Consider the following 11,681-nt stretch of genomic DNA (forward strand, 5'->3'; position numbering starts at 1 on the left):
AAACAGCCTGGGCGGACAAAGTGATTCAGCTGCCTTTGCTCCAGACTCCGATTCAAAATGAATCAGGCTCAACCGTATATGGATATGCATCCGGCATCGCACATCTCTTCCGGTCCTTCGTATTCACACTCCGCAACCACGGCTCCATTGGGTCATTATCAGCAGTATCAGCAGCCTCCAGTTATTCCTCCTGCGCCGACGCATTATGGACACCCACAGGGGTATAGCAACTATGGCTATGCCAATGGCGTGACCTCCCCGCAATCTGCGACTGGCCATGTCGCTCAGCAAGTCCAATCTCAGATGCCATCGCTTCCTGGTGAGTGGGATCGTTATCACAAAATGTCTTCTCGTATACTGACTCAACCAACAGCCATGATGCCCGGTCCTAGCCCTCAACAGACCTACGTGCCACAGACATCCAGTCTGCCTGCACCTACTCAAGGATATCCAGCCCAACCAGTACCTTTCGATACCACTGGGCAGATTGCCCCACCTGGAATGAAGCCCCGAGTTACTGCAACATTGTGGGAAGATGAAGGGAGCCTGTGTTTTCAAGTCGAAGCAAAGGGGGTTTGCGTTGCTCGTCGTGAGGGTATGGTTCAATGGCTCGATTCATCAGCATTAATTGACATTGGTCGCAGACAATCACTTTATCAATGGCACCAAGCTTCTCAATGTGGCTGGAATGACACGCGGCCGACGTGACGGCATACTCAAATCCGAAAAGACTCGACATGTGGTGAAAATCGGCCCGATGCATCTCAAAGGCGTCTGGTAAACATTGGAATTACCCTTTCCCTAGTAGAAGTGGCTAATGCTCCCCAGGATCCCCTTTGAACGTGCGCTCGACTTCGCGAATAAGGAGAAGATCACCGATCTTTTGTATCCGTTGTTTGTGCATAACATTGGTGGGCTTCTCTACAATCCGGAGAATGCACCTCGGACAAACGCAGTTGTGCAGGCTTCGACGGAGCGCCGCCGGATGGACAGTGTTGACACTGGTCGGGCGTCGCAACCTGCGCAGACACCGTCTCTGCCGCATCATAGTACAATGTCGGGGACTGGCCAAGCTCCTCCGGCATCTCATTCGATCGCGCAACACTCAAATGCACCACGTCCTGGTATCGACCGTGCTCACACGTTCCCAACACCTCCCACAAGTGCCTCGAGTGTCATGGGTATGGGGAATCAAAGCAATTCGTATGACTGGGGCAATCAGAGTATGGCAAATGGGACATCTGGAGCCCAACCTTTATCCATTGACACGGGTATAAATGCTCGATCCATGCCGACGACACCCGCCACGACGCCCCCCGGTACTGCAGGGCAAGGAATGCATTCATATCAGGGCCAAACAGGCTACGACAGTTCCAAGCATTACTACAGTACCACGCCAAGCTCCCAGACTGGCTATGCGCAGCACCCAGATGGGAGTCGATATGGCCAGCCTCTGCCATCTGTACCCTACGGCAAGACCGACATGGGCCCACCGATAGCGCCTGGATCGGCAAACGGGGGTGGAGATGGTCACGATCACAAAGCAGAGGCCTATCCTGGACACACTCATGGCTCTCAGCACGAGAATGATCACCCCGATGGTGGGTACATGACTACCAATGCCTCCGCGTATAATGCCAACCGCACGCAATATGCATATGGCGCTGCTGGTGACCATTCTCATCTATCTCCTGAACAGATGTCTGGTTCGCCCACCCACCAAGCTGGCTCCGGCCATGCCACCCCGCGAACCATGCCCACCGGTCAACCACAGTGGACGCCCGATTATCATACTCCACCAAACCGTACTTCGAGCAATGTTTATAATGTCATGGGTCGTGCTCGTACTCCGCAAGGAAACTCCGCCGACGGTTATGGCAATGCAGCGTACTCTGGCGGAGGTCATCACGCCGGTTTGTCGTCTGCGAAACGTGGCCGAGAAGACGATGATCAGGATCGACCGGGGAGCCGAGATTTCGACGGGTACGACGCCAAACGACGCAAGATGGGACGACAGGAGACTTTTGGGATGCCACTCAACGCACCCTCTCACATGCAAGCCATCAAAACCGGCGGACAGCGCTAGCGGCCATTTCTTGTCTCTTTGGGATGGGGCTTTGTGCATGTGCGCTAGGGCATGACAAGTGGAAAACGACTTCGAAACGAAAGGGGCTCCGATTCCGAGATAACGCAAAGTCACGACAGATTCAAAAAGCGATTACGAAATTACGACGGCTATAGCCAAAAAGAGATCAAAGACTAACGAACCGAACAAGCGTGCATTTTTTGCTGCCCGGCTTTTTTAACGACCTCACGACACGATTTCCTTTTGCAGCGCTTGCAGACGGCGAGGTTGATGAATTCATTTTGTCGATGATATGGCCTCCGCAGGAGGAGGGAAATCGTTGGTTTAGATGTGTTGCTGCTGTTAGTACTTTTTTCTTTCTTTGAATGAAGGAACGATGATATACGTGTGGATGGATCATGATTGAGACGGATACGAATTCCAGGGCGCCTTCCAGATGTGCTCTTGGCTTCGAGAGCACGACCACAAACGGGTTCTGCTGCCTTCGACCTCTCGACTCCGACCTGCTTCTGTTGAGTGTGCCAGCAGCGCGGTCTGTTGGGTGGTCAGCAAGGAGGAGGGGGTCTAGGAGAAGGTTGGCTGTTTGCTCCCCATCGTGAGACAGTTCCGTGATGACATGTCAAATACAATAAAAGCTCTATTCATAATCATCAAGTTCTGCACTGCCGGTGGTTCGTTTCGTGCTTCGGTAGGCTTTGGATGGATGAGCAGTTGCCCAGCAGATGCGCCAATCCTCGTGACAGCGCTGAAGGGAATCCTTTTGGCTTCCAGAAGAGTGCCCATACGCCTTAGAAAAGATATGCTCTTCACTCGTTGTAGGACAGACATTCACCTAATATCCCAGCTCGCCAGGTACATACCTTATGGGGCCTCCCATGCCACGCCAGCTCTCATGCTCCATGAAGCAGCTTACATAATCCAGACGAACCGTGCGTTGTATGGACGAGGGAATGTTGCCGATTTGTATGCAAAGCGCCCATGCAGCATGGCAGCAATAATTTATATATGTCAATTTCAAGACAGCACCTCTCAACAAAGGTAGGATGCAGGATTGGGCTAGTCGTCGAAAGTGTTGCAAGGTCACAGTTGAATTGTTTGAAGTGAACTCGGGGGTTGATGATGGATGCCGTAAAAGGACTAGCGCCATATTTGCCAAGGCGTGGTCACCGCACTCTACGATTTTTTGCTCCCCTCAATTACCAGGCAACCTGCAGTCAGACTTCATCTCGAAGCCTCATCCAGCATCACGCCCTCATTTCCTAGAGTCATCGCAGCAAGATGTAAGTGTATCCGGAGCGACCTTGAGAAGACCTTCTCCGCCTCATATCCTCGATCACCGGCTCTGGACACTGCTGTTCAGCCATGTCTATGACGCTTCTCCATGCGAGGTCGATGCATCCGAACAGTGACTGATTCGATTCAATGTTAGGACGAACCTCCGTACCCAGAAGCGCCTCGCGGCGTCTGTCATCGGCTGTGGCAAGCGCAAGATCTGGCTCGATCCCAGCGAATCCAACGAAATCTCCAACGCCAACTCTCGTCAGACGATCCGAAAGCTGGTCAGCGATGGACTCATCATCCGCAAGCCGGTCGCCATGCACTCCCGATCCCGTGCCAGAGAGCTGAACGCAGCACGGAGAATCGGCAGACACCGAGGCTTCGGTAAGAGAAAGGGTACAAAGGATGCGAGAATGCCTAGGTATGAGATGGTTTCCGTCCGCGAAGGGTTGGACGCCGGGGGTAGAATGCATGATGCTGATGATTTATTTACAGCCAAGTCCTCTGGATGAGACGTCTACGTGTCCTTCGACGCCTTTTGGTCAAGTACCGAGCTGCTGGCAAGATCGATAAGCACTTGTACCACGAGCTCTACCAACTGAGCAAGGGTAACACCTTCAAGCACAAGCGTGCTTTGGTTGAACATGTGTGTTTCCCTCCACTGAAGCATCAACGGCAATGCTAACAATCGCAGATCCACAGAGCCAAGGCCGAGAAGCAACGTGAGAGGATCCTCAAGGAGGAGATGGATGCCAAGCGTGCGAAGACCAAGGCTGCTCGTGAGAGGAGACAAGAGCGCATCCAGACCAAGAGACAGGCTTTGGCTGGAGAGGATGAGCCAAAGCAGGAGTAGGACTTACCGACATCACTGGTTTCTTGAGGTGATTTTACGACAAGAGCATAGTCGACGGGCATGTCTGAGGACGATCACGAAGACAGTTCGTTCAATGATTCCATGCATATCTGGGAATGTCTCTGCAACCAAGGCGATGGTGGAATCAAGCCATGATGGTTTGCATAGAGTTGTTCGCCCCGGTGAGGTTGCGGTTGCAATAGGGGCAATGATAAAGCAATGGAAACTTGTAAGCAGAGCTTCCAATGTACCTGCGCTCTTTGCTGGGAATGTATACTGGGCTTTCGGGTTCATCTGCATCTTCCACTGCCACTTGAATTACAGTACCCCTGACAGCGGGCAACGAGCCTAACGATGCTGCGTAACATGATCATATCGCTGGCAGACAAGAGTACCTAGGGTCAGTAGTAGTCGCGGATCCAAGGCACTTCGATTGTTTGATGCGGCAGTGGATGGTCACGGCCGGTGAGCTGCTTGTATGTTTACAAGTCTAGGATGCTGCCCGCATACCGCAGCTGGCGGGATCTGAGGTGCCACTCGCTGTGTTGTATGTCCTAGTAGCAGTCAAATGGCTTTTAGTACCGCCTGTACCTAAGAGACCTTTACTACTACTAAGGTACCTACTAGGTGCAGGTGCGGTGGTGGATGGTAGTAGTACGTAGCATTGGACATCGCTGCCACCGCCTGCGGCTAAATACCTGACCATGTTTGTTACCTTGGACTCACCCACCACTTGCACTTGAGAGCCTGCTACTTCGACACTCTTCCACTGTCCCGCATGCCCAGTTCTATTTCTTGACCCTTCAAATTAGTGTCGCCGAGTAGCCCACACTGCTATACAGTGTAGGGTCGAGGGCCTTCCGTTGCTACCCTGTTGCAGACTCGCGGCCCGAGGGGTTCGCCATCATCACAAACCAAGCCCATCACTTCTGCGTCGACTACTGCCGGATCGCGGGTCACAGCGACGGCCTCCCTGGAGTCTGCATGCAAACCTGCATCCGTTTCACGACGGCAAAGCCATCCACCATTAGCCAGTGGCCACCTCAATTTGTGTCGCACAAATCCTCCATGCCTTTTCCAAGTCCAACATCAACCTGACATGCGGTCAGATTGATAGCGTGGTGTATGGACAAACGGTGCTTTGCAACCAGAATATCAAGAGTTTACTTCGCGTGCGCTACCTCGCTCAATTGTAACCGAGTCTTGTCCGCGTTCTGAGTTGATCTGCCTTGGTCGCTGTGCTATGGACTACAAAACCATGGTGACCTGGTAGGATTCTCCGGCCTCGACTTTGTTCATTGCGAGAAACCTTGTCACGTCAGGACGCAAGGCTGAGCCAGCCTCAAATACACTCTGAGCCATCAACTTGAACTGCCTGCCAGTCCGCCACCGTTGACGTTCGCGCCTCCACGGGCAACCACCCCATCTGCAGCAGCAATGTTTAGTGGAGGACTTTGGGGTGCGGTTGGTAAGTACTGCTTTTGTTCTCACCCTTATCACATCTGGTGTTGGATGCTATTCTGGTGGAAACCCATTAGCGGCTGGCTTTGGGCACAAGTCTCTGGTCTTTGACCCAAGACAGGCGCTGGATGTCACGATCTGGGTTACTAAGCAGAGGGTGTGTCTTCAACGACGGATCATTGAGCCCAAAGATTCGACGACATCGAATGCTCCAGTTCCCTGTTCCAGCACGTTCCCAATTTTCACGCAGAGTACTTTTCGCACGCTCTGCAATTCAAGCTGCCTCTTCCGCCAGCCCTGGGCCCATTCGCGATGTCCCTGCCCAGCTCCAGCTCCCGCTCGCCCATCACCTTAACTGGAGCAGCCTTCCAGTGCACTGTTCCTGATTCGTTATACCATGCAAACTCTTTCTGACCTGCAGCAGCATCAGGGGGGCTCTCGCTGAGCGAGCAGGAACGCAATCCTCCAGCAAAACCAATCGCCCTCGAATTTCCAGGCTACATTCCCCCGCGAGGCGATAGCCCCTTGACACGCAAACATATTGAGGCACTTTGCAAAGACCTCGTATCAATACGAAGACCTTCAGACATCCAAGACTCCCATTTCGCACATCTCAATATTGATCTGGAGGAAGACATCTCCCTTGCAGAGCTCGTCCCGGAGAAGCACTTCGAATCCCGCCCGTTCTTGTACGATGCAGACCTGACTGCTATGCTTAATGAGCTCGAGGTCGACAACGAAGATGCTTATCGCGAAATCCTTCGCCTGCCTCCGCTCGAGGGAAGGAAAAAGCCGCGGTTGGCCTACTCGAGGAACTTTTTTGGAAGTTTAGAAGATATGAGTCGTTATTGGGATGACAGCAGAGACCAGTACTATGAAGTTGAAGCAAACGAGGCCGACCACCCAGCCACTAAGCCCTCTATTTTGAGACCAAGTATCCTTACCGCGCAAGCCGGTAAAGACGAGGACACCGAGATTAACGATGTTGCCGCCCAACAACGAGCTCTCGAAACAGGGCCAGACACGACCGCGAGTATATCCGGCATTCCGTCGGAAGGGCATACTATCAAAGTTCCAACTCGGCCAAAGCTGAAGCCAGTGTATAAGGGGCACCGTCTGGGTAACGGCGAGCAAATGAATCCTGGGACCAGAGTGGGAGCAGTCAGAAACCTGCTGAAGATGGCTGTTCACAAATTCACTTGTCGAGACTACGAAGTCAACCCGCGTGAGCGGCTCCGGATTGGCAACGTCAATCTCCCCTCTACGTACTACAACTTTTGCGTAACCAAATTACCCGCTGAAATGAAGCTGGCGAGGGCGAGGATGGTCGAGGGCCCGCTGATGGCGGTGCACTGCAGGAATGAGGTCAGGTTCAAATCCCGAGACGACCTGCTGGGCCCTGCCAGTGACTTTGTTGGCGAAAAGTATGACCTATTTAGGGAAGTGGCAGGCATGTTGATGGTTGCGCAACAACGTGCACGGGAGGGTCGGAAGCTGTCCGCCGAGCCAGGCGAGCACCAGTGGTGGGCCATCAAGCCTCGCTGGGGTGGTGGTGAAACGAGATGGGGACAGCTTGCCAACGAGGTGTATGAGGATGATGACCCTAGTTGGAGTCCGGAGGAGCGACGACTGCAGATGGAGAAGCGGAAGAAGGAGGAAGAGGAACGGCAGCAAGCCGAGGCTGCTTCTTTAGCCAACTTGGAACACCTCCAACCCGAAGATTTGATGTCGCGACAGTTAGCGAGCGGTGAGCGGCCAAAGAAGAAGAAGAGAAGTGGCGAGAATGGCGGTCCTTCTAACGGCAAGGCTGAGTACAGAGAGGGCAGAAGGCTGATGTACACTCAACCAGTCCGACGGAAATGGTATCAAGAGTGGCTGAAGATCCGTCCCAATGGTCCGACCTGGGACGAAAAAATCATCTACAAGAGAGTCGGCATGCGTAGTCGAGAGCATGGGGGAGATGGCTGGGACAATATCTACATGGTCTCTGCGGTAAATCACCACGCTTGCATATTGAGGTTGTGCGTGCACGACGACTATCTTCAGTGGCTGGAGATGGAGCAGACCAAGGAAGATCACCCTGAGCAACAAGCTCACGATTCTCCATGCGAGAACACAAGGCATGAGCATATTCTCTATATGAGGCGGAGTCATTGGTATGATCTGTTTGACGCGCAGCAGAGAAAAGAGTTCTTGGTGGGCATATGGAGGATCATGTGTTGGCTCAATCGAGACGAGGTCCCGCCGGGAGAGTATGAGAAGATGGAGCAACTGAGGAGAGATCAAGAAAAGGACGATGGAGACCATAAAATGGAGGTCTGAGGGCGGTAGACAGCATCACTCGTCGATATTTCGTACAGCGAAAACATCTCAGGTTTGGCGGAGGCGTCAAAAGAGACTCCAAATTGCCAGTGCCGCAACGTCCGCTCTCGAACCTCTCTCGAACCGGAGAACGCATACCACAGTCCCATGCAGCACGTTTAACTGTAGGGAGACTGGATTCCTAGTATTATACAAAGGTAGTTTGTACTCAATAGTATAGCGAAACACGCGCAGCCAATAGGAGTGTCCGCAGTGAAGGGGACGAGGCTGAGTCACGTCATACTAAGTTCGAGTCATGATCCATTGCAGAAAAAAAACAAGGGCCCGTGAGCCACGGGCTGCGCGGACAAGGAGTCACCAGCAACTGTTTCTCTTTCCATTGACTCACATTTGTTGCCATACTACTAGAATACCTTGTTCTTTGGCCCTTTTCCAAAGCACAACGTCCAGGCCACTACCCTCAATCATGCCTGCCTCCGCCCTCACCGAGAACATCAAGATCCCCCAGAAGCAGAATGGCGAGAATTCGGTCCGCCGGGAAGTCTCTCGCAGCCTGTCCATATCGACCTCTCCCCACGATGCCTTCCACCACCGGCAACCGTCCATGGGCCTAGAGGGCTCGTCGCCCACTCTCCGAAGGACGACGACCGGGGCAGTTGCAAAGCAGCTGAAGCCATTCCGAGAACAAGACGTCAAGATCCTGCTGTTGGAAAATGTCAATCAGACTGGAAGGGATATCCTGCAGGGCCAGGGCTACCAAGTCGAGTTCTTGAAATCCTCGTTGCCAGAGGACCAATTGATTGAAAAGATAAAGTAATACCTCCTGTTCCCTTCTTGTACTCTGGAGGCCCCGGCCTGGTTGCAGACGGAACACAATTTGGCTGACCATTTATTTCCTAATTGTTCAGAGATGTACATGTGATCGGGATTCGCAGCAAGACGAAACTCACTTCGCGCGTACTGGCAGCGGCCAAGAACCTGATAGTGATTGGGTGTTTCTGCATCGGCACGAACCAAGTCGACCTACAATACGCGGCGTCGCACGGGATCTGCGTGTTCAACTCGCCGTTCTCGAATTCGCGCAGTGTGGCGGAACTGGTGATTTGCGAGATCATCGCTCTGGCACGACAGCTGGGCGACCGCAGCAACGAGATGCACCGCGGCACGTGGAACAAAGTGTCGGCGAAATGCTGGGAAGTGCGCGGCAAGACGCTGGGCATCATCGGCTACGGGCACATCGGGTCGCAACTGTCGGTGCTGGCCGAGTCGATGGGCATGGACGTCATCTACTACGACGTGGTGAACCTGATGGGCATGGGCAACGCGCGCCAGGTCCCGTCGCTGGACCAACTGCTCTCGACCGCGGACTTTGTGACGTGCCATGTGCCCGAGCTGCCGGAGACGATGAACATGATCTCCAAGCACCAGCTCGACACCATGAAGCAGGGCAGCTACCTGATCAACGCTTCGCGAGGCTCCGTCGTCGACATCCCGGCCCTGGTCGACGCCATGCGCGCTGGCCACATCGCCGGCGCCGCCCTCGACGTCTACCCAGCCGAACCCGCCGGCAACGGCGACTACTTCACCAACGAGCTGAACCCGTGGGCCGAGGATCTGCGCAGTCTGAAGAACTTGATTCTCACCCCCCATATCGGCGGGTCGACGGAGGAAGCGCAGTCCGCCATCGGCGTCGAGGTCGCCGATGCTCTGGTCCGCTACGTCAACGAGGGCGTCACGGTCGGCGCCGTCAATATGCCCGAGGTCAGCCTGCGCAGCTTGACCATGGACGAACCCAACCATGCGCGCGTCATCTTCATCCATCAGAATGTGCCTGGTGTGCTGCGTCGCGTCAACGAGATCCTCGGCGACCATAACGTCGATAAGCAGATGACCGATTCGCGCGGCGACGTCGCCTATTTGATGGCTGATGTCAGCAGCGTTCGTGATGAGGACATTGCCCAGCTGTATCGCGAGCTCGAGAGCTTGAAGGAACGCATCATCACTCGCATTCTCTACTAGCCTCGAGCTGCGGCCGCATCTGGCGGTGGGAACCTGTAAAGGATTACAATCCAGATGCTAGGTTGTCGTGTTCGACATTGGACATTCTGCATCACATCAATATACAGGCAGCAAAAAAAGGAGGACTAATGGTTATGATATCTACGGAAACGGTTGCAATGGAAGCTCTCCTCAAACTGCGTTACATGGCGGACCGCAGCTTTCAACAGCTGGATCTGGCGTTGTCAAGGGAGGAATTTGCGTGGAGACCGGATTCTTAATAATGGGAATGGGCTCGAGGTGTAAGATAGTGTCCTTATACGCTGAAGTCTCGGTCCAGCAGGCTCAGAAACGATATCCAGGAAAAAAAAGTTACTACAGTATGCTCGTCAGATGGCCCATATAAGTTCATGCTGACCCCGTTTACAAAAGTCTTCTGCTGAAGTTGGCTTCAATTGTCAGATACCCGCTTCCGTATCTACGTCTTCTCCTTCTTTACAGCAATTGTGATTCTGTGTGCTCTGCAGCGACGATATGCTGTTTCATTTGTTGCTGAACCAGAGCCTGGTAAGCCAGATCGACCCGGGTTCGTCCGTCAAGAGGCCGCTTGTATTGAATTCGCATCAATCCGGGCGGGCTGGACGTCTGGCCTCCAAGCGAGGTCTTATCGAGGAATGAATACCCTCCCTTGCTTCTGTTTTTGGAAGCATCAGGCGGAAGCAAGCCCCATACATAGATGGCCACCACTTCAATATAGCCATGTAAATGTTTTCGGATCTCGATCCCTTCTTCGACATCCTGCACCGTTCAGATGGTGTAATATCGATCGCCGAAATCACCCAGCCCAGGGACAATATAACTGAATGACTTAGCTTGATGACCAACTACGACAGTAAATGCGGAGAGCTTTGACTCACTTGTGCTCGTTCAGACCTTGGTCAATGAATGCCGTAACCACTCGGACCTTGGGTACTTTTTCGGCGAAATTTTGAATGCCCTCGGGACTCGCAATCAAGTTCAAGAACAAGATGCGGTCTTCTGGCACACCTTTGCTCTTCAAAACCTCCACGGCCATGATCGCACTACCTCCCGTAGCCAACATGGGGTCGAGCAGCAAGACCCATCGATCTTTGATATCCGTAGGCAGCTTTTCGTAGAACAACTTTGGCTGGCTAGTCTCTTCGTTCCGCTGAATGAGGATCTTGCCTATCCTGACGGAGCGGCAGCATTCTCGCAGACCTTCTTCCATGGACTCGCCCGCCCTCATGATCGAGACGCCACAGATCTTGCCCTCAAACTTGACTCCGACATAATCCTTCCCCACGGGAGACGTCACGGTATGGGCGACCACCGGGAGATGGTTCAATCCTTCCTCGACAAGGAGCCGGATGATGCGATTGGAGTAGAAGATGAAATCGGCTCGTTGGGTGTCTTTGTCGCGGATGATCCTTGTCATGGGACATTTAGTCTCGATGTACATTTCATTTCCCAGAATCCAGCAATGTACTCACGTCAGCAGGGCAATGAGCTGTGGTGTTTGCGGAAGCACATGCACATTCTCGTGCGACACATCTCTTGACACTGTGGCCGTGGGCTTCTCCTCGGCCGGCCGATAGGACGGCCCTACTCCCACAGCAGGCGACTGTACGCCATTTGCCCGGGGCACTGATGCCATGGTGCTAA

At 53.3% G+C, this 11,681-nt stretch overlaps 5 protein-coding genes across 5 annotated transcripts; 4 read left to right on the plus strand and 1 right to left on the minus strand.

Annotated features, from left to right (window-relative positions):
- Positions 1–57: 57 nt before the first annotated feature.
- On the plus strand, positions 58–2,086 carry A1O1_08398 (uncharacterized protein; the record flags this gene model as incomplete). The annotated part of the gene is made up of 4 exons (XM_007729260.1): positions 58–323; positions 393–595; positions 645–777; positions 829–2,086. 4 exons carry the CDS (start codon positions 58–60, stop codon positions 2,084–2,086), a joined length of 1,860 nt encoding a protein of 619 aa, XP_007727450.1.
- Positions 2,087–3,448: 1,362 nt separating this feature from the next.
- A1O1_08399 (large subunit ribosomal protein L19e) lies at positions 3,449–4,217 on the plus strand (the record flags this gene model as incomplete). Its single annotated transcript, XM_007729261.1, has 4 exons — positions 3,449–3,474; positions 3,516–3,785; positions 3,860–4,010; positions 4,059–4,217. 4 exons carry the CDS (start codon positions 3,449–3,451, stop codon positions 4,215–4,217), a joined length of 606 nt encoding a protein of 201 aa, XP_007727451.1.
- Positions 4,218–5,654: 1,437 nt separating this feature from the next.
- A1O1_08400 (uncharacterized protein) lies at positions 5,655–8,000 on the plus strand (the record flags this gene model as incomplete). Its single annotated transcript, XM_007729262.1, has 2 exons — positions 5,655–5,685; positions 6,103–8,000. The coding sequence occupies 2 exons, from the start codon at positions 5,655–5,657 to the stop codon at positions 7,998–8,000; spliced, it is 1,929 nt and encodes a 642-aa protein (XP_007727452.1).
- A 466-nt stretch (positions 8,001–8,466) lies between these two features.
- Positions 8,467–10,019, plus strand: A1O1_08401 (D-3-phosphoglycerate dehydrogenase 2; the record flags this gene model as incomplete). The annotated part of the gene is made up of 2 exons (XM_007729263.1): positions 8,467–8,813; positions 8,909–10,019. 2 exons carry the CDS (start codon positions 8,467–8,469, stop codon positions 10,017–10,019), a joined length of 1,458 nt encoding a protein of 485 aa, XP_007727453.1.
- An 892-nt stretch (positions 10,020–10,911) lies between these two features.
- Positions 10,912–11,673, minus strand: A1O1_08402 (uracil phosphoribosyltransferase; the record flags this gene model as incomplete). The annotated part of the gene is made up of 2 exons (XM_007729264.1): positions 10,912–11,446; positions 11,510–11,673. 2 exons carry the CDS (start codon positions 11,671–11,673, stop codon positions 10,912–10,914), a joined length of 699 nt encoding a protein of 232 aa, XP_007727454.1.
- Positions 11,674–11,681: the final 8 nt, after the last annotated feature.

This window comes from Capronia coronata (genome assembly GCF_000585585.1).
Source record: "Capronia coronata CBS 617.96 chromosome Unknown acBCG-supercont1.8, whole genome shotgun sequence".
Classification (NCBI taxonomy): domain Eukaryota; kingdom Fungi; phylum Ascomycota; class Eurotiomycetes; order Chaetothyriales; family Herpotrichiellaceae; genus Capronia; species Capronia coronata.